The following is a 22,802-nucleotide window of genomic DNA, read 5'->3' on the forward strand; positions in this document are numbered from 1 at the left end:
ATTGTTGGTGGAACTGCAATTGGTGCAACTACTCTGGAAAGCAGTATGGAGATTCCTCAGAAAACTTGGAATGGAACCAACATCTGACCCAGCTATCCCACTCCGTGGTTTATTCCAAAAGGACTTAAAATCAGCATACCACAGTGATGCAGCCATATCAATGTTTATAGCAGCTCAACTCACAATAGCTAAGCTATGGAACCAACCTAGGTACCCTTCACTAGATGAATGGATAAAGAAACTGTGGTACATATACACAATGGAATATTACTCAGCCTTAAACAAAAATTAAATTATGGCATTTGCAGGTAAATGGATGGAGCTGGAGAATATCATACTAAGTGAAATAAGCCAATTCCAAAAAAACCAAAGACTGAATGTTTTCTCTGATATGCAGATGTTGATCCATAATTGGGGCATAGGAGCTCAGGAAGAATGGAGTTAGTTCAGATTAGGTAGAGGGGAATAAAGAGAAGGGAGGAGTAGGGGGTAGGAGAGATAGTAGATGAATTGGACATTGCTATGTTATGTACACATGTCTACACAGCCGGTAGGATTCTACATCACCTAAACCAGAAGAATGAGGAATCATACTCCCTTTATGTATGATGTATCCTAGTGCATTCTACTATCATGTATAACTAATTAGAGCAAATTTTAAAAATGTTAAACAAAGGGCATCTTCACTCTGTCCTAGAAGCCGTGTGCTTTGCAACATCATCGAAGCATGTGGAGATGTCTCACCTGCCCCTTTCAAACCATTGCTAATTATACTCACTCTGAAAAAATTGCCTATGGAAGAAAATGAGGTAAAAGTGACCATAGAATTAAAAATGACTCATTTCAGAATCAGTCTCGGCCATGGTAAACAGAGATCCCTCCATCAAACTTCAAGTTTTCTAGGTCATTTGATGGACCATACAAGGAAAGGACTGAAAATGTAAAAATTCACTTCCTCTAAAAGCCTTTTCTTCTCCCCATGCCCCTCCTGAGCCTCTCCTTCCCACTATGTTCCTCCCTCTGCCCTGGCAAAAGGGGACTCTTTTGACCAGATCTGCCTGGGAGGCTCCCCTGCCCCTGCCTATCAACCTGCTCAGCCTCCGGCTCCACTGGGACCACATGTCCTCTTACCAGAGAGAGCCTTCCTCCCCCTTTCCTTCCCTCTCCCTTCTTTATCCTCCTCTTCCTCTTCCTCCTCCTCCTCCTCTCCCTTCTCTTTCTTTCTCTTTTGGTGTCTTATATATAAAAGGTTGTGGCTCAGCGGTAGAGTTCGCCTAGCACAATGTGCAGCCCTGGGGTCGATCCTCAGCACCTCATAAAAATGAATCAATTTTTAAAAAAAGTGTGTCCAACTACAACTAAAAACTAAATTTAAAAAATTTACTTGTCGCAGAGTAATTGTATATACCCATGGGATACAATGTAACATTCATACATTTAAGTATGTAAACATATGCACACAGGCTATCAGATCAGGTGATCGGCTTTTCCCTCACCTCGAACCCTTACAATTTCTATGTGCTAAAAACATGCAAAATCTTCTCTACCACCTAGTTTGGTACAACTAGATACCACTAATTCCAACCCCAGCTACGGTGATTATTCGACACTTTGAGAAGACTTAAAAAGAATATTCACTACAGAGCAAACAAAGCTACCTGTTATCAGTGGGCAGCTGGGAGACACAGTGGTGTCAGGGACACCCTCCAAACCTCTCCCTCTGATACCATTCCTAAGGACTTTCCTTCTTCCTGATTTTTGTCTCTTAAAAGATGCAAAAGAAATTAAGAGCCTGAAACTCTTAACCATTGTTCTGAAAGTACAAAGATAAATTGCATTTATTCAGGGAAGGGAAACTCTCCGCCTCTGTATATAAAGTGGTGAGAAAGTGGTATCCTGATGTTGACCTTGCAGCTTGTGAAATCTACTTCATTTGGATAATAATTTAATTTCCAGAAAAACAAACAAATGATATTCCTTAAACTCTTAAGTAAGGAAGAATAATAAAGATGGATGGAACAAAAACACATTAGAAAACTATAATAATAAAATAATCGATTATTGGCATTAAGATCACTAAACAATAGATCCTTGATTATCTAACTGATTGATAAGGATATTCTAAAGAGGGTATCACAAATTGGCAGACTGTCTAATGAATCACATTTCTTGGTTGGTTAGCTAAACATTCCAGTTAAGTTAGGACAAAGGAATGCGACCTTATCTGGAAAACGTATGATAAATAACTACCAAGGGAGAACTTTGCAGTTCAGCAGCAGTGGAAATAATTCCATGGAAAATCTAAACAAATACAAATGTAAAAGGAAAATGTTTCAACGCTGAAACAATATGTCAAGCATGTTTTGCTAAATGATAGTTAAACAAACTATGACCATCACATTTGTTAGACAGATGTCAAGTAAAAGTAACAAGATACAATTTTTGCCTCAATGAGAAGAGTCTGAGGGCTGGAGATGGAGCCCAAAGGTAAAATGTTGGCCTAGCACACCCAAAGCCCTGGGTTCAATACCCTGCACTGGAAAAAAATAGAAAAGTCTTTAACATACTAAGCTGCTTATGACTGGATGAATTTTTTCTTTGCTTGTATTTTTATTTTTCCTTAATGCACAGTAAACTTTTTAAAAAATAAAAATATTTTGAAAACCTGTAAAAAAAAACAAAACAAGAAAAGTCTGAAAACCAGGAATGCCCTGAGCTAGTTAAGGTATGGGGAGAAAAGTCACGCACAGATACTATTTGCTGGGAGCCAAAATTCATCCGTTCTGAAGAATGGGTGGTAACACACTTCATAATGGAGAATGGGCAATGACTCACGCACTCCTGTAGGGTCTCTAATTAAAAGGGCTGTGTTCATCCTACTTCTCAATTCCTGAGGTATTTGGTCCATGTAAAGCTACTTTCTCTTTTATTTGCTCCCTTTATCTCATTTCACTGCTTTACAGGGTGCCCTTCAGAGAATCTGTGCAGGAGGTACTTTGCGTTGTGTGCATGAAGTCCTATGCCCAGTGCAGGGTCTCCACATCAGTAGACCCCCTGATGTTGAGGTCCACGGTGTTGCCAGATGCACATTCAGTGCTCCTCTCCTAACAGTGCTGAGCAGTCCACGGTGGGTGTACGTCCACCACATTTTACTTACTCATTCCCCAGATCCTGCCTCAGCGGAATTTCTCGTGATGTGAACAGGAGTCGGATTGATGGTAACTCTGCCAGACACTTTCTAGAACGGCTGCACCAGCCACGCTCCCAGCAGACGCTTCGAGATCCCTACGTCCCTGAAAACGTCTAGCATCATCTTAGTTTCTATCTTTTTTTTTTTTTAACCAGTTAAAAAGTTGTCAAGTGAAATCTCCTGGCTTCATTGGTAGTTTTCTGGTTACTAATTAACTTGTAGTTTTTTGGTTTATGAGTTAAAGAAATATTTGTGTGTGTTTAGTAGTCTGTGGGTTCCTCTGTAAAACGCTAGTGCCTGCCCTTTCTTCCCTTCTCTTGTTGCATTTCCTGTCTTGGTCAACTTGAAATACTTCCTATCATCTGCTGGGTATTAATCTCTTGTTGGTTATGGATACTGCAAAATATTGGAAAGTGTCACATGTCTTAGTTTTTGTTTTTAATCCATGATGCCCTTCCTTAACCCGAAGGAAGGCTACGCGGCTGGTCCTTAGCTCACAAAACCAGGTCCTGAACTGTCCAATATGAAACAGCTCTCTGTGACAGGTGCACAGCCCCCAGAGTGCAGCCCACAAGACGTCCAGAGAGAAAGGTTCCCAATTAGGAAGTAGAAAGGGAGGGGTGAGTGAGACACAGTTTAGAGACTAAGTTAGAGACCAGGAATCGTGAGGTCGACAGGGATATAGGAGATAAGACCAGGCACCCACATCACTCGAGCAGGCCCCAAAGGAGATCCTTGGACCAGCCCTCCCACCCTGATTGCCTTCCCCATCCTGAGGGTGAGAGATCAGCCAACATCAGATGACCCCACCTACTGGGCGAGAAGCGAAGCTGGAAAGATACTGACCTCCCACAAAGATCTTCTTTCCAGATTTCTTTTTCCTCTCTCTCTCTCTTCTCCCACCCTCACATCCCCAACATTTGTGAAACCAAGAACCTTTCATGAATGGGGCTACTGAGGACTGCGGTGTCTGAATAGTATGTCACAATGATGTTGTGCATTGTTTTATCTCCTATTTTTACATTTTTTACTTTCTTAATATTTATGTTTGTTTCTGTACTCTACTGTCTTCCCACTTATTGTCTCCCCCAAATCCCTTTCTCTTTCTTCTCCTGCTACTAACCAACTTTTTTAGATTCCTCTTTCACACTTCCTAAGATCTAACAAGTCTGTATCCTCACCTCCTACCCCTCAACATCTCACCTACACCTCACCCCCAGTTCTTGGTCCACCACCAAAAACTGTAGACCCTTTTGAAAACCTACTGTTTATACTGTAGATAATCATTGAACTCACCATTTCTGATATTGTGATAAAACCATAAATGTCTCAATAGCAGCTATTTGGTTTAAGGCTGTATATCTTTGCATTGGGATCTGTTCACATTGTTCTCCCCCTTAAGAGAGAGGTCCTGGAGACCTGCAGGGACACCATAAGCCTATAAGGTAAAAACTGTCACACCTCGGATCCCCAGAGCTAGCAGGGAAGGAAGATGAACAACATAAAACCACAAGGGAAGAAAGTGCCCCAACAAACCAGGATACTACATAATGAGAATCCACGGCCGGCACAGCAGAAGAAAGGACAGAGGAGTTCAGGATGTACATAATTAAAATGTTCTGTGAATTAAAGCGTGAGATTAGAGAGCAAATACAGGAAGCAAAATATTACAATTAGGAGATAGAGGTTCTGAAAAAAAACCAAACAGAAATCTTTGAAATGAAAAAAAAAAAACAATAAACCAAATTAAAAGCATCACCAACAGATTAGACCACTTGGAAGACAGGACCTCAGACAGTGAAGACAAAAGATAAAATCTTGAAAAGAATGTTGACCATGCAGTGAAGATGGTAAGAAACCATGAGCAGAACATTCAAGAAACATCAGATAATGTAAAAAGACCAAATTTAAGAATTACTGGGCTACAGGAAGGCATAGAGGTCCAAACCAAAGGAATGAACAATCTGTTCAATGAAATAATATCAGAAAAATTTCCAAACATGAAGAATTAATTGGAAAATCAAATAAATACAAGAGGCTTACAGGACGCCAAATGTACAAAATCACAACAGATCCACACCAAGGCACATGATAAGGAAAATGCCCAGCATACAGAATAAGGATAGGACCTTAAAAGCCACAAGGGAGAGGAATCAGATCACATATAGGGGGAGACCAATTAGGATCTCTTCAGATTTTTTCAACCCAGACCTTGAAAGCTAGAAGACCCTGGAACAACATCTACCAAGCTCTGAAAGAAAATGAATGCCAACTGAGAAACTTATATCCAGTAAAATTAAGCTTTAGAATTGATGATGAAATAAAGACCTTCCATTACAAACAAAAGCTAAAAAGAATTTTACAGCAATAAAGCCTGAACTACAAAACATCCCTGGCAAAATATTTCACGAGGAGGAAATAAAAAACAACAATAAAAATCAGCAAAGGGATATAGTACACTAAAGGAAATACTAATCAAAGGAGAAACCAAGTCATGTTAAATACCAAAAATAAACAAAATTGGCTGGAATACAAATCATGTCTCAATAATAACCCTGAGTGTTAGTGTACTAAACTCACCAATCAAAAGACACAGACTAGCAGATTGGTTAAAAAAAAAAAAAAAAGACCCAACAATATGCTGCCTCCAAGAGACTCATCTCATAGGAAAAGACACCCACAGACTGAAGGTGAAAGGTTGGGAAAAAACATACCACTCACATGGACTGCGGAGACAAGCAGGGGTTTCCATCCTCATATCAAATAAAGTAGGCTTCAAGCCTAAGTTAATGAAAAGGGATAAAGAAGGACCCTACATACTGCTCAAGGGAACCTACACCAACAGGACATAACAATTATATATGTCCCAAACAATGGAGCAGCCATGTTCATCAAACAAACTCTTCTCAAGTTCAAGAGTCAAGTAGACCATGACACAATAATTCTGGGTGACTTTAACAAACTTCTTTCACCACTGGATAGAACTTACAAATAAAAACTGAGCTAAGAAATCTATAGAACTCAATAACATCACCAATAAATTAGACTTAACAGATAGAGAATATTTCATCCTTCAATGAATGAATACGCTTTCTTCTATCAGATCACAATGGAATGAAATCAGAAATCAATGATAAAATAAAAAGTAGAAGCTACTCCAACTCCTAGAGACTTTTGCAATCCATTGAATGAACAATGGATTGCAAAAGATATCAAGGTGGAGATTAAAGAATTCTTAAAGGTAAATGAGAGCAGTGATACAGCATATCAAAATCTCTGGGACACTATGAAGGCAGTTCCAAGAGGAAAGGTCATTGCATGAAGTTCCTTCCTTAAAAGAAGAAAAAGTCAATAAGTAAATGACCTCACATTACATCTCAAAGCCCTAGAAAAAGAAGAACAAATCCACACCAAAAGCAGTAGAATAATTAAGATCAGGGCTGAAATCAATGAAATTGAAACAAAAGAAATAATTGAAAAAATTGACAAAGCAAAAAGTTGGTTCCTTGAAAAAATAAATAACATTGATAAACCCTTAGCCATGCTAACAAAGAGAAGGAGAGAGAAAATTCAAATTACTAACATGTGTGATGAAAAAGGAAATATCATGACAGACACTACAGAAATATAAGATAATTAGAAATTATTTTGAAAATTTGTACTACTATAAAATAGAAAAATATCATAGGAATTGACAAATTTCTAGAGTCTTATGATTTGCCTGAACTGAATCAGAATGATATACACAAGTTAAACAGATCAATTTCAACCAATAAAATAGAAGACACCATCTGAAGCCTACCAACCAAGAAAAGCCCAGGAAAAGATGGATACACAGCTGAGTTCTACAAGACCTTTAAAGAAGAACAAATACCAATACTCCTCAAATTATTTCATGACATAGAAAAAGAGAGAATACTTCCAAACTCATTCTATGAGGTCAATTTCACCCTGATTCCAAAACCAAACAAAGACACATCAAAGACACAAAACTTCAGACCAATATCTCTAATGAACGTAGATGCAAAATTCTCAATAAATTCTGGAAAGTAGCATGTAAAAACATATTAAAATTATAGTACATCATGATCAATTGGGGATCATCCCAGGGATCAAAGTTGGTTCAACATATGGAAATCAATAAATGTAATTCATCACATCAATAGATTTAAAAATAAGAATCCTATGATCATCTCAATACATGCAGAAAAAGCATTGGACAAAATACAGCACCCCTTCATTTTCAATACACTAGAAAAACTAGGGATAACAGGAACATATCTCAACATCATAAAGGCTATCTACGCTAAGCCTCAGGCCAACATCATTCTAAATGGAGAAAGATTGAAGGTATTCCTTCTAAAAACTGGAACAAGACAGGGGTGCCCTCTTTCACCACTTCCATTTAACATAGTTCTTGAAACACTGGCCAGAGCAATTAGACAGATGAAAGAAATAAAAGGGATAATGATAGGAAAAGAAGAACTCAAATTATCACTATTTGCAATAACATTATATACATAGAAGATCCAAAAAATTCCACCAGAAAACTTCTAGAACTAATAAATGGATTCAGCAAAGTAGCAGGATATAAAATCAACACCCATTAATCAAAGGCATTTCTATACATCGGTGACAAAATCTCTGAAAGAGAAACTAGGAAAACTACCCCACTTACAACAGCCTCAAAAAAAAAAACAAAAAAAAAACTTTGGAATCAACTTCACAAAAGAGGTGAAAGATCTCTACAATGAAAATTACAGAATACTAAAGAAAGAAATTAAAGAAGACCTTGGAAGATGAAAAGATCTCCCTTGTTCTTGGATAGGAAGAATTAATATTCTCATAATGACCATACTACCAAAAGCACTATACGGATTTAATGCAATTCCAATCAAAATCCCAATGACATTCTGCATAGAAATAGAAAAAGCAGTCATGAAATTCATCTGGAAAAATAAGAGACCCAGAATAGCTAAAGCAATCCTTAGCAGGAAAAGTGAAGCAGGTGGCATCACTATATCAGATCTTAAACTATACTACAGAGCAATAATAATAATAACAGGATGGTATTGGCACCAAAACAGACTGGTAGACCAATGGTACAGAATAGAGGACACAGAGACAAACCCACATAAATACAGTTATCTCATATTAGACAAAGGTGCCAAAAACACACACTGAAGAAAAGATGGCCTCTTCAACAAATGGTGCTGGGAAAACTGGAAATCCACATGTAACAAAATGAAATTCAACCTCTATCTCTCACCATGCACAAAACTCAACTTAGAGTGGATCAGGAACCTAGGAATTAAACCAGAGACCCTGTGCCTAATAGAAGAAAAAACAGAAACCCAAATCTTCATCATGTGGGATTAGGCCTTGACTTCCTTAATAAGACTCCTATAACACAAGAAATAAAACCAAGAATCAATAATTGGGATGAATTCAAACTAAAAGCTTATTCTCAGCAAAATAAACAATCAGCGAGGTGAATAGAGAGCCTACAGAATGGGAGCAAATCTTTACCACATGCACATCAGATAGAGCACTAATCTCTAGGATATATAAAGAACTCAAAAATCTTAACACCAAAAGAACAAATAACCCAGGCAATAAATGGGCCAAGGAACTTCTCAGAAGAAGATATACAATCAATCAACAAATATACAAAAAAAAAGTTCAATATCTTTAGTAATTAGAGAAATGCAAATCAAAACTATTCTAAGATTTCATCTTACTCCAGTCAGAATGGCAGCTATCAAGAATACAAACAACAATAAGTGTTGGTGAGGATGTGGGGGAAAGGCACATTCATACATTGTTGGTGGGACTGCAAATTGGTGTAATCAATATGGAAAGCAGTATGGAGATTCCTTGGAAAATGTGAACTGGAACCACCATTTGACCCAGCTATCCACTCCTCAGTTTATACCCAAAGGACTTAAAAACAGCATATTACAGTAGGGACACAGCCACACCAATGTTTATAGCAGCTCAATTCACAATAACAAACTGTGGAACCAACCTAGATGCCCTTTAGTAGATGAATGGATAAAGAAACTTTGGCATATATACACAATGGAATATTACTCAGCAATAAAAGAGATTAAAATCATGGCATTTTCAGATAAATGGATGGAGCTGGAAAATATTATGCTAAGTGAAGTTAGCCAATCCAAAAACCAAATGCCAAGTGTTTTCTCTGATATGAGGATGCTGATCCATCATAGGGGTGGGAGGTGGTGAGCTTGGGAGGAATGGAGGAACTTTAGACAGGGTCAAGGGGAGGAAGGGGAAAGGAGGGACATGGGGGTGGAACAAGATGGACACCATTACCCCAAGCACATATATGAAAACAGGAATGGTGTGACTCCACTTTGTGAACAACCAGAGCCATGAAAAATTGTGCCCTGTACGTGTACCATGAATTGAAATGCATTCTGCTGTCGTGTATAACAAATTAGAATAAATGAATAGATGTTTTAAAAAAGATTAAATTGGAGCTGAAAAATTTGTGTCACCTAGTGAACCCACAGCTGAAGAGGCAAGAAAAAAGGGAGCCCTCGGACAAGGGAAAGGGGAGCCCCTAAGACAACGCAGGAGCTCTCAGACCTGGACCAGCTTCTTCAAAAGCTAAGGATCCAGGGTCTCCAGCCCCCGAGGTCCTCACTGATAGGAAGTTCACAGCGAGTTACATGCTAAAAGCAAATCTGTGGCCAATAAAAGAACTAACCAAGGAAGCTGCCGTGGACCTTCTCCAGAGCGCGCAGGTCCTGCAGAAAGGTCTTTTAGTCTCTATCCACTGCGCTATTGTCACTGTTCCCGCCCAGAACTTCCTGCTGGACCGAGCAGCTGGAGGGCCGGCCGCGGTGAGCCTGACCCTGGAGGACCCGGGGGGGTGCCTTAGCCAGTCACAAAACCAACTTAAGTCAAAACCAACAAAAACCACTTTAAAGTAGAAGAAAATATGTACAAAAAAGATAAGAGGGGAGAAAATACTTTCCTACAGCTACACAACTGTTTGTGTTTGAAGCTAAGTGTTGATAGAAAGAGACAAAAAAACGTTCATAATGTTAAAAAGCCAGCGTGAGCCAGGGGCGATTCTTAAAGAAAACTCAGTCTGTGGATTCAGCGCCATCCAGGCCTGCGCACCCGGCCCCGCGTCTGCACTCCAGGCCCCAAGCCTCCACTCCCAGCCCTGAACCTCCAGCCCTAGGCCTCCACTCCCAGCCCTGAGCCTCCAGCCCTGAGCCTCCACTTCAGGCCCTGAGCCTCAACTCCTGGCCCTGCCTCCACCACCACATGCACCTCCACACCAGGCCCGAGCCTCCACTCCCCGCCCCACGCCTCTACTCCAGGCCCCACACCTCCACTCCCAGCCCTAAGCTTCCAGCCCTGAGCCTCCACTCCAGGCCCCAAGCCTCGACTCCTGGCCCCGTACCTCCTCCATCGCGTGCGCCCATCCAGGCACCATCTAAAGACCTCTGGGACTATTTTTACTGTCCTTGTCGGCGCTTAGACACACAAATACCCAGCCTCGTGCGGTAATTGCCTACAGTACCCAGGAGCAGAGGCTGCCCTGTGCAAGGCAGGCCGGGCCGTGGGACTGTGTCCGCCACCTCCAGCCCGTGGAGGTGGCGGAACTGTCCGGGGACGCAGCTCTCAGCACGCGCCCGCCGCCGAGCCGACACCAGTGTCCAGTGACTGATCCTTATTATAACGCGAACAGGGTAAACCTCAGAACGCAAAAATAACACAGGAAGCCCAGACAGAAGGCTGGAGAGTGGAGCAACTGGACAGGAGATCAGCGGGAAACAGGAGACTTGACCAAGACCCAACCCGGCCCGCAGAGAACCCTCCACTCAAGGACAGCGGGACACACGCCCGCCCCAAGGACCTGCGGAGCCGCCTCCCGCACAGACCGTATGTCAGGCCATGAAACAAGTTCCAATCAACTTTAAAGGTACAAAAACATATAAAATATGTTCTGTAACACAATGAAATGAAATTCCATACCAACAAGAGAACAACACTGGGGAATTCACAAATGCGTAGAGATTAAACAACATAGTTCTAAGTAACAAATTGACTGATTAAAGAAGAAATCATGAGAGAAATTAGAAAACACATTGGTCCAGGCATGGTGGTATACACCCATATTTCCAGCTACTTGGGAGGCTGAGGCAGGAGGATCACAAGTTTAAGGCTGGTCTAAGCAACTTAGTGAGACCATGCCTCAAAACAAAATATAAAAAGGGCTGGGGCTATAGCTTAGTGTTAAAGTACCTTTGGGTTCAATCCTTAGTAGGAAGGAAGGAAGGAAAGAAGGCAGGCAAGTTGGCCAGAAATTGAAACAAATGAAAACTCATAAACAATATGTCAAAACTAATGGAATACACTAACACAGTGTAAAGAGGGAAATTTATTCCTGTGCACATTTACATTAAAAAAGAAAAATCTCAACCTCTTACCTAAGAAACCAAAGAAATAAGACCAAACAAAATACAAAGCAAGCAAAGGAAATAATACAAATCTAAAGCAGAAATAAATAAAAAGTCTAACAAAACAGAACATCAAAAAAATAAAATTTGACTCTTTGAGAAGATCGACAAATTGAGAAAACGTCAGTTAGACTGAGCAAAAAAATAGAGGTTTCTAAATTATTCAAATCAAGAATAAACAACAGGACATTACTGTTGATCTTACAGAAAAAAAAGATTACAAAGTAATATTATGAACAATTATACACGGACAGAATAGATAACCCAGGCAAATTGGAGTAATGTCTAGAAAATTTAACAAATTAAAAAACTGACCCAAGTAGAAAGAAAAATCTAAGCAGACCTCTAACTAGAAAAGATATTAAACTAGTATTTTAAAAAAATATATCCTGCAAAAATAGGCTCAGGCCCAGATGGTTCCACTGGTGAATTTGATGAATAGTTTGAAGAATTATCACCTGACTTTCACAAAGTCTTCCAATAAACAGAAGTAGAGGGAACACTTTCCAACTCATTCAATGGGTCAGAAATAACCTGATAATAAAGTCAGATGAAGACATTTCAAGAAAAGAAAAACAAAGACCAGTATTTCTCATGAATATAGGTACAAAAAGTCTTAGCCAAATAAAATTTAGGAATATAAAGGTTAAACATGGCCAAGAAGGGTTTATGCTAGGTGGTCTCAATATTTAAAAAAAAAAAAACAGTCGGTATAATACATTCCAAAATAAAAGGAAAAGAAAATCACATGGTCATCTCAATTGATGCAAAAAAAAGGCATTTGACAAAATACAGCACCCTTTCCTGATTTAAAAAAGCACCGGGGAAACTAAGAATAAAAGGAAACTTCCTCAATCTGATAAAAGACATCTATGAAAACCCCATTGTTGTTTTTTCCCTACAGTCAGGAACAAGACAAAGAGGTCTGCTCTGGCCACTTCTCCCTGGAGGTTTTATTAAGCCACTGGGCAAGAAAATGAAATAAAAGACATCCGGAGTGGGAAGGAAGAGGTAAAACTGCTTCTCTTCACAGAGGACACCATCTTGTGTGCAGAGCATCCAAAGGTCTCCACTGGGAAACTGTTAGACTCAATAAATGAGTTCAGCAATGCTGCAGGACACTAGGTCAACAGAAAAAAAATCGATGATATTTCTGTGCATTAGTAATGAACAGTCTTAAAATGAAACTCACCAAACAATTCCATTTACAATAGCACCAAAAAGTACAGAGTGCTCAGGAAGAAGTTTAACAAAAGAAATACAAAACTTACACTCCAAGAACTATACATCATGGTTGAAAGAAATTTTAGAAGACTCACAAGGCATCCCATTGGGGCTGGGGTTGTGGCTCAGTGGTAGAGTGCTTGGCTAGCACATGTGAGGCACCGAGTTCAAGCTTCAGAACCACATTCAATAAGTAAATAAAGATTTTGTGTCCATCTATAACTAAAAAAAAATTGTTTAAAGGCATCCCATGTTCATGGATCAAGAAATATCCATGGTTGGTAATATTCAGATGGAAATACTCCCTCAAATTAACAGATTGAATATAATCCCTATCGAAATTCCCATTGTCTTTAATATTTTTTTCAAAAAGTCCAAAAGCTGACTCCAAAATTCACATGGAAAAATCAAAAGATCCACCCAGAAGAGCCAATCAGTCTTGGAAAAGAAAACAGAAGGGCTCACAACTTCCTGATTTGAAAAAAACCCTTTCATTGTGATCGACTGATTTTCAACAAAGTTGCCAAAATATTTGAGCCTCTTAGAAAATCAGCAGGAAAGAAGGAGAATACCGAGTACAGGAGAAGATGCGGAGGAGGGGAGCAATCACACCCAACTAATGGGCATGGGAAAGGTGTGGAGCGGCAGAAGCACCGTGACAGTCCTCCAGGTGACAGCAGGCTGCCTCGTGACCCCACAGTCCCGTTCCCAGGTGTACGACCAAAAGAACCACCCAAGTGTCCGCATGAAAGTTTGCACATGAATATTTACAGCAGCTTCACTCATCCTCACCCGAGTGGGATGTAGCCACGGGAAGCAAGGTTTGGCCACTAAAGACAAGGACATAAAGATGTGACACTGTGACACGGACCAAACTTGGACACATTACACAAAGTAAAAGGAGCCAGACACGTGTTGCAGTACCCCGAGTGTGTGACATCTACAGAAAAGGAAAACTCATGAAGACGGAAAGCAGATTTCTGGTTGCCAGGGGCTGGGAATAAAGAGAATGCGGAGTGATCACTGGGTCACAGGGTTTCTCTTTGGAGTGATGAAATGTTTTGGAATTAAGTAGTGGTGGTGGTTGCATAGCCGTGTAAATATGATATAGATCATTAAATTGGACACATTAAAAAGGGTGGATTTTATGGTGCATGAGGTGTTTCTTGAAGAAGGAGAAGAAGGAAGAGGAGGAGAAGGAGATGGTGCAGGAGAGAGGGATGGGGCAAAGTCTGGAATGAGATCTATCAAAACGGCTTCCACGAGGGAGAGCAGGTGACCTCTTCTCACTTCTGCCTCTCTGATTCCCAACTTTCTGATTATGGCCCTATATTTTTTGATGATGATAAAACCCCATACTAGTTGAGAGCCTGCCCCGAGGTGGACTGAGCCCACCGATTTCTTGGGACTCGTTATGAAATCATTTCAGTCTTGGCAGCACTGGACTGAAGAGCAAGCTCTGTTTGCAAATCTTCCCAGTCCCAGTTCCTCAGTTGAGCAGAAGTTGAACTTCAGGGGGGCTGGCCATTCCTGGGCCACCACCTGCTGCCTCCTCTGGCCTCGCCCTTTACCCACCATAGCCATGAGCACCAGCCCCCTCCCTCGGCTCCCAGCCTTCATGGCTTTTCCAGCTGAGCCGACTTCATGCAGGTAGGGAAATCCCTCTTTCCTCTCCCCAGGATACACGCAGGTTACTTGAGACATACACACCCAGATAAATCATCATGCTCTGTGCATCAAGTACTGAGAATTTAACGAGTGCTAATTTTAAAATTCTTAAGATCGCAACTAACAATCTCATTTCCACTTTGCATTTCTGGAAACTGAAACACACAAAGGTTGAGTAACTCACCTAGCATCACCACGGAGCTGGGACTGGAAGGCAGTGTGGCAAGCCCATCACTGTCACCCCACCAGGGCGCTATGGCGGCTCTCAGAGGTCTTGTCTAATAGATCTCGCGGTTTCCAGAAAAGCACCTAAACAGCTCTAGATTACCAAGTAATATGTTCATAAATCTGCTCATTTCACTTCTGCAAACTAATGGCATTCATGCCTAAACCTACGCATCTTGTCAGTTTATGCCAGATAAATTTAATAATATTTATACAGCCCAATACCCAGTTCCTAGTAACGAGACTTGTCTGCGGGCTTTCCAGGCCTGCTCAACAGACCTGGGCGACGTTCACTGGGGAAAGCAGGTGGTGTTCTGGTGTCCCTTTTGAGAGGCGGAGGGAAAATGAACTTGTAGCCAAAGCAAATAGCAACTGTCTCCAGAAGAGCACTCTGTCTCCTCGGGGTGCAGGATGTGCCCCTCAGCAGTGGCTCTCTGCTCCTAGGGGGACTGGGAGGATGCCCAGGTCCTCTCATCCCTGTACAGGTCCTTTCCTTTAGAGATGGTCTCACAGAGATGCGTGGGTAGAAACAGCCCTGGTGTACCATCTCCTATAGTATGGTCATAATAATGTGAGCCTGAAAAAATAGTAAAGATGGAATAATTGAAGTCCACAGTCCAGAGCCCAGGGCCCTGCTCAGCCACTGCCGCAGGTGACCACCACTCAGCCTGCCTTCTATCACCCATGGGTGCTTGCGCATGTAGATCTTTCTCAGAAATGGGATATATTGCTGGGCATGGTGGTGCACACCTGTAACCCCAGCAGCTCAGGAGGCTGAGGCAGGAGGATTGCGAGTTCAAAGCCAGCCTCAGCAAAAGTGAGGCGCTAAGCAACTCAGCGAGACCCTGTCTCTAAATAAAATGCAAAACAGGGCTGGGGATGTGGCTCAGTGGTCAAGTGCCCCAAAGTTTAATCCCTGGTGCCCCTACACACACAAAAAAAAAAAAAGAAATGAGATGTACTATATATATTATTCATAACCCGATTTTTGTTTGAGGTATCAAAAATATGTCTTATTGTTTTAGTTTCTTCAATTGTATCACTTTAGTATCTATCAGAACTCTCGTGATTAATTTGTATGCGATTTTTCTCTTCTGTAAATAGATCTGCTGTGGAGGAACAGTCCTGGAGCTGCATCGGGGCCGTGCACTGATGATCTCCTTGAGATGCGCTCTGGGATGTGGGCTGCTGAGCCAGAAGGAAGGCGCAGGCCTAGGTGTGCTAGGAACCCCTGGAGGGTTTGGAGTTGGAGAGCCATGTGAATGGATTTGGACCTTTCAAAGATTAGACAGGGTGATGACAAACAGAGGGAGACAGTGGACCTAGATTCAGGAAGGCAGACATTCAGGCCAAAGGTTAGCACTAAGAGGAGGGTGAAGATAGTGACGAGGAGAGGCTGGTGGACCTGGGCGTCTCCAGACAGCCAGCATCACTTGATCAGTGAGTGAATCTGGGGTGTAAGGAGAGAAGACTCAGATGACTCCCAGGCTTCGTGTAAGTGGTAGGTGTTGTGCATTTAGAGATGGGGAAGGCTGGATGGGCAGTGTTGAGGACAGGTCGAGTTGTGCATGAGGTGTTCAGTTTGGGTTGTACACTCACAAGCCTGTTAGAAATGCAAGATACGTTAAATAAGTAGTTGGATGGCAGAGGGCAGAATCGAGCTCAGGGATGAGGTGAAAGCCAGAGGTGAACTTTTTGTTGTTGTTGTTGTTTGTTTGTTTTGTTTTTTGTTTTTGGTGGTGGGGATTGAACCTGGGGCACTTTACCACTGAACCACGTCTCCAGCCCTTTTAATTTTTATTTTGAGACAGGGTCTTGGTATGTTGCTGATGGTCTCACTAAATTTCTGAGGCTGGCTTCCAACTTGTGATCCTCCTACCTCAGCCTCCCAAGTGGCTAGGGTTCCAGACATGTGTCACTGCACCCAGCTCAGGGCAAACTTCCAGGTCAGCATCTGAGTAAAGACGGTGTTTGGGGCTGTGAATGTAGATGTGATCACTTACATTTGTAAGAAGTTGGATAAAGAGAACTGAGGGCAACCCAATGTTCCAAGTCCAGCAGAGCCTGAGAAGGGGCTGAGTGTGGTGCGAATGGCAGACAGGACTGCAGGAGGCAGAGTGAGCTCTGAGCTCTGTTCCCTGGGACAGAGCAAGTTAGGTGGCACCTTGGAGTGGAACTGACTGCAGACACTGTTGTGGTGGCCAGTCAGCTGGCTTTCGAGTAGGGCAGTTACCCTGGATTCTCTGGCTGAGCCCCCAAGTAATCATTAGGGGCCACCCTAAGTGGGAGGACCAGCAGAAGAACAGGGGGATGTCATGGCAGAGCCTGGAGCCGCAATGTGGCTGGCTTTGAAAACGGAGCAGGGAGCTTGGACAGGCTGGAGACAGCCAGGAAATGCTGGTCGCCTAGAGTTTCCGGAAAGGAACGCAGCCTTGCTGACCCTGCAGTGAGACCCCTGCTGGACTCCGGAGATGCAGGATGAACACTAATGCCCTTGCGCAGTTCTAAGCCCCAGTGACAGCTTGTGGTAGTTGCAAATAGGAAACGAATACAGAGACTTTGTTCCCCCAAATGCCAAGAGGAGGCACACCAAGGGGAAAGTGAGCCCCTGTGCCGCATGGACCGGCAAATGACCCCGGGGTGGCCGCAGGAGCGCAATGGCCACCTGACAGCAGCCGTGTTAGTGGAGTAGGAGGGACAGAAGCTCAAGCAAACTGGGGGCGAAAGAGCAGACAGCGAGTGTGGACACCTGTCACAGGGTCCGGCTGTCGAAAGGGTCGCAGAAGCGGGAGTGGATGCAGGGCTAGTGACCTAGCAATCGAGGCTCAGCCAATCGCAGTAGGCGAGCCTCTAGCCAATCAGAGGCCGAAAACCTCAAAAGATGCATTCTGCAGCCAACCTCATTGATCCTGCAGGTGGTTCCCTTTTTTCTTCTGGCAATAAATACCACCTGCACAAGTGGTGGGATACTGTCCAGAACTGTAATAAAGCAATTGTGATCTGCAAAATAAATCTGTCCTGACTTCGTCCTTCGAAGAAGAGAGGCGATTCTTCCCCGTGACTGAGCTTCCTATTCAGTCCTTCCCAGGCAGGAGGGAGGAGGGTGGAGGGGACCCGGCGCTGAGATCTCGGGGACTCAGTTCCTGTCTGTGCCATGAGGAACCAGCTAGTTTCGTGCCCTTTACTTCCCCTCAAGTTGTGAACTTGGATCAAATTGTTGAGAAGACCTACACACAACACAGTTTATCTTTTGTCTCTTCACAGGTAAGATTTCAAACCTACTATCACAGGACACTGCATCTCTGTTGAGAGACCTCCCAGGACATCCTTGGGCTTAGCCAACCACAGCAGGTGATTATTGTCTCACTCACATCGACTCTATCTTATCCGTCTTTGTAGCTTTCTATATCTAGCACAATACTTATGTGTAAAAATCTCAACAACTATTTACCAAACCAATGAATGAATGAAGGGCTAATTTGGAGAAATAGCCAACCTATTTTCAATGTTGGTTATTTAAAAAGAACTCTAACAGTTTAAAACCAGAATTACCCAAAGCTTCCGATGAGCTTAGAGATAGGTCAACATGAAGGACCCCAGCAGGGACAGTAGCAGAGGACAGAGGGGACACGGATGCTATTTACCCAGCTCATCTTGACAGAAGCTCCATGGAGGGTTAATATACTTCATGGTGCTCACATCTAACTTCCAGTTGTGCTTTGTGCATTTAACAGACCTGGGTGGAAAAACAAAATCATACTTAGGCTAATGAAAAAGTAAAAATAAAAATTGATTTTGATTAGCTTTAGATGCACTCTTTGACCATGAAATTAAATTAGTTGGGTGAATACAAAATTCATGAAAGAAAAACTATTCATGGCTGATCCTGAAATATCCAAGGAAATATACTCTAATCATCAAAAGGTGATTAAAAGAATGAAGATAAACTGCATGTCAAAAACTGACATGCGTTAAGATATCAATAAGACAACAGAATTAAGTAGTCTCCAAAACAAAGGAGCCTCTTCTGTTCAGGAGAGTTAAGAGAATAACATTGCCTGGGAACAAAGCAGTGTGAAACCAGGACCAGCCACCTCAGTATTCAACAGCCCCATCTGCAAGAACACTAGAATGTGTTGTTTATCTGTAATTTGAACTTATTGTCTCTTTAGTTGCTTTTTCAATCCCACTTCATTATGAGACTCAAACTGTTACCCAGCAGGGCTACCACCCCATGTACATTATATTTTCCCCAGCAAAAGAAGCTTAGCAGAGCTAAAGGGGTGTGGTTGAAGGTGGTTATAGACAGTTTCATTTCTTCTCTTTATTTTAGTAGTGTTTCCAATGAAGCCTTAACTTGTTTGTTTGTTTTCTATAAGAATTGAAGAACTTTTTTAACCAAAAAATATACCTTAAACCAGAAATGTCAGATTTTTTTAAAAAATTGAAAAACATGTATTTTAACATATAAGCAAGTCATATGACCTTTCAATCTTCATTCTATCCAGAAACTTTAACATTCTTTTTGCTAAGGAAAAAGCATATTCCACACTTCAGATTATGACTGGTTACTTCGCCACCTCTTTTCACAGTGATGAGCAGCCAATGACCTTTCTAAATTAAGACAGAACAATCCACCTGCAGCTACCTGCATGCTGGGCCCTGGGAGGGAGGCCGGCAGAACCAGGGGCCCCTGGAGAGGACAGCAGCTGCGCACACAGGACAGGGTGCCGAGACTCTTAGACTTAAACAAGGAGAAGCACAGCTTATCAGATTTGCTGAGCGTGGTCATGCGTCAAGAAGAAGACTGACAGTGGACGAAAGGACCGAACAAGAAGGCTGGTTACTGTTGCAGACTGCACCCTGGAAAGGCCGTGTCTTCAGGTGGACAGCTGCAAAGAGAACCCCGGGAGAAGGGACAGGGTCTGCAGGTGTGGCTGGGAGGCTGGGGCAGGCCAGCTTCCTGAAGGACCAGCTGCGGCACACACCTGCTTCCTCCTGGGCAGGAGAACCGAGGACGGGGGAACCCACTCACCCAAGACTTTGGACGAAGGAGAAAGGCTCGAGTGGAAAAGCAGCCCTGTGTCTAGATGAGCAGGCTGCCTGCAGAGGAAAGCTGTGTTCTATAAATAGCCTGCCCCAGCTGCACAGGGGTCAGGGGTCAGGGCAATGACACAGTGATGAACGTTTATGCTTCTTTATGTTTGTATCATGTCCAGAGATCTAACAAAGTTGGGACCACTTTCATCTTCGTCTTAGGAGTGAGTAGACCGAGGCCCAGAAAGGCTGTGAAACACGTTCAAGGTCATTGCCAAACTGTGGGTGGGGAGTCGGGTGCAGGCAGTTGGGGAGGAGAGATCGGAGGAGAGATCACCTCTTAACCACCAAGTTTTGACAACTCCTTAAATGGTTAGCTAACTGGCACTGTGTGAAACGGCTCACTAAGGGGAGAAGAAAGGAAATCCAGTTTCAAAACTCCCCAGGGCAGAAGAGAAGACCTCAGCAATCCTGAGTGCTGCACGTGTTGCCCAGAGACAGCTGTGTTTAAGGCCCCCCTGACCCGAATACACAGGGAAGAGAGCCAGAGATCAGTCCAGCTGTCAGCAAATTGCCTGAGGGCCTTCCGGGGTAGACCTGCCAGCAAATATGTCCTGCACGTCACTTTGGACATATTTATACTAGATATTCATTGTTTTTATGAAATGCAGATTTAACAGGTTGTCTTGGGCTTTCACCTGCCAATCTGTCAGCTCCAAGGAGCCCCAGAAGCTAGTGAGCCCTGGGGTTTGCCTCTGAAGATCTAATAATACAGGGGGATGCCCTGGCCAAAGCATTTGTTCTTCCAAGAAACTATCAGGGAAGGGATGGCTGGGGCTCTGCCATTTTTAATCTGTCATCATAACTAGGCTGCCAGGAAGGAAGGTGGCATCTGCCTCCTATGGGGTTTGCAAAAGTGCCCCCAACCGTCCCCACATAGCACACTTCCAGGGAGGGGAACGAGAACGGGGAGGAGGCTGGAGTCTTTGAAGACAACACCAGGTAAACGTGTACCCTCCCATTACCCCAACTGCTCCCAAAGAAACTCATACAACCTAGGAGTTTTACTGCTTCTCAAGCTAGGAAGAATCTTAAATTAGAGTGCTTAGAAAGAGAAAGAAAAATGAACCGAAGCATACTTTTGAGTTCAGAGAGATGTCTGAAGTAGGAGCGAGGATAAAAATGTACCAGGGGAAGCAATCTGCCGATTGGTGCATTTAGAATTTGTAGGTGACATTTCCTGACAAATCGAATTGCAAGCAGGCTGCCCGTGAGAAAGGAAAGGACTCTCGGTACCTGCCGTCCAGGTCCTCGATATCTTTGATGAACAGGCCTCCTTGGTGCTTGCACAGGTTCTTACATGCCTTCAGGTGGTTCTGATCCTTGTATAAGATGTAGTCTTTGCCAGTGCTCTTATTTCGAAAAAAATTGATTCCTTCCTTGAGGTTGGCAACTTCAGCAGGTGCCAGATGGAGCAGGACCTCAGTAGTCTGTTTCATGCTATGAAAAGGCAAACATTTTGAAGGGAATGATTAATTGTGTCAGGTTTTAAGGCATGATCATTTGGAACTGAGAGCTCAAGAGCAATCTTCATTAAAAATATTCTGTACGTCCTGGCTCCAAGTACCAGGCATGGTGGCCACCCAGTGCACTTTCTCCCCCCTTTAAATGGATGTGAATCTGCATCCTAGTTCTTGAAGCTTCTGATGCTCTTTGCTAGAGAGCTAGCCTCCTCGCACTTGCCTGTTCATAGTCGGCCGGCTCCTGGGAATTTTGAAAGGACTGCAGCGGCTCAGTTGCTCCCACAAAGCGTCGCTCAGCCTGGGCAGAATGTTTACCCCAGTTCACTACTTCCGTCAATGCTGCTTCCTCCCGTCACATCTCTTTTAAAAGCCTGGCCCTATCTTTAGGTCCAAGAAGCTCTGAGCTTCCCGAGCTCCCTGCCTGCTTTTGCCCCTGACTTTCTCCTGCCTGCAACACACTCCTCTCCCTGACCTTCCCCTTCAGCCTCCAGGCTCCAGAACTCAGTGGCTCCCCTGGCCCTCCCGGCCAAGCTTTCCCAGACACCTGGTGGGTGGAGTCCTGCCCTGCACAGGGCCCCTGCTCACCTGCACATGGCACTTGGAGAAGCCCCAGTGTCTTCTCTCCCACCACCTCGCAGACCGTCTTTCCGGTGATGTCTCCATCTCGAAGCTAGTTAACAAACCAACCCTCCCACCGAACCCAATTTGAATAATTTTCAAAAAGCGCCATTGGCCAGTGAAGTATTGGATCTTCTGTATTTGTTCCAAGGAAACTCCAGATTTTATATTTCTCAAACCCCTACTTAATTAATGCAACCCTGAGTCAAAATGGAATTTAAAGTTTGCTCACAAGTTTTCATGCCCCTGGCATAAAAATCCGGGCACATGTTTTATTTAACCTTTTACTTCAAACTAAATGTGGCTAAAATTATCTTCTCAGGCTAACTTGAAACTAATTTGGAACTCAAGTATATTTGTGGCGCTTTTACTTTCATTTTTAGAAGAACTGCAACATTTTTAGATGGGGGATGGGAACAGTTGAAGCAGCATGCTGGGCCCTTCAGGAGCCACTTCCAGAACTAGGCTCCGCATAGATCTGCGGTTTCACATGCTTCCTCCAAGCTGAGTCTCACCGTCACTTCTGTCCAAAATCCCTAGTAATTCTGTTCACAATAAACTTGAAATTAACCCCCACCCACCCACCCCAAAAGTCATACACACTCACATTTAAATGAATTTGATAGGAAGAAATCTATTCTGAACCTCTGGAATCCTGTTTTTGACTGTTATGATGAGATCCACTCTCTAATGCCAAGCTAAACTAAGCACAGAGACCATTCTTTGAAAAATAGGAAGTGTGAAAGGAAAACCTGCTCAGATGTTGTTTTGCCTGATTGAATGGATCCTACAGCCAAATCTCTAGGCTAGGTC

The 22,802-nt window shown here is 42.9% G+C and overlaps 1 protein-coding gene across 1 annotated transcript in view; it reads right to left on the reverse strand.

The window, feature by feature from the left end:
* Positions 1-22,025, reverse strand: part of LOC113195969 (cytidine monophosphate-N-acetylneuraminic acid hydroxylase) — a 58,667-nt gene extending 36,642 nt beyond the window's left edge. The window contains exons 1-3 of the mRNA XM_077801850.1: positions 21,957-22,025; positions 21,145-21,348; positions 18,456-18,547 (exon numbers count right to left, since the gene is read on the reverse strand). Of these exons, the coding sequence (XP_077657976.1) occupies positions 18,456-18,547; positions 21,145-21,348; positions 21,957-21,964 (304 nt within the window). The 5' untranslated portion in view covers positions 21,965-22,025. The remainder of the gene's footprint in view (positions 1-18,455; positions 18,548-21,144; positions 21,349-21,956) is intronic.
* Positions 22,026-22,802: the final 777 nt, after the last annotated feature.

Source organism: Urocitellus parryii, chromosome 8 (assembly GCF_045843805.1).
Source record: "Urocitellus parryii isolate mUroPar1 chromosome 8, mUroPar1.hap1, whole genome shotgun sequence".
NCBI classification, from domain to species: domain Eukaryota; kingdom Metazoa; phylum Chordata; class Mammalia; order Rodentia; family Sciuridae; genus Urocitellus; species Urocitellus parryii.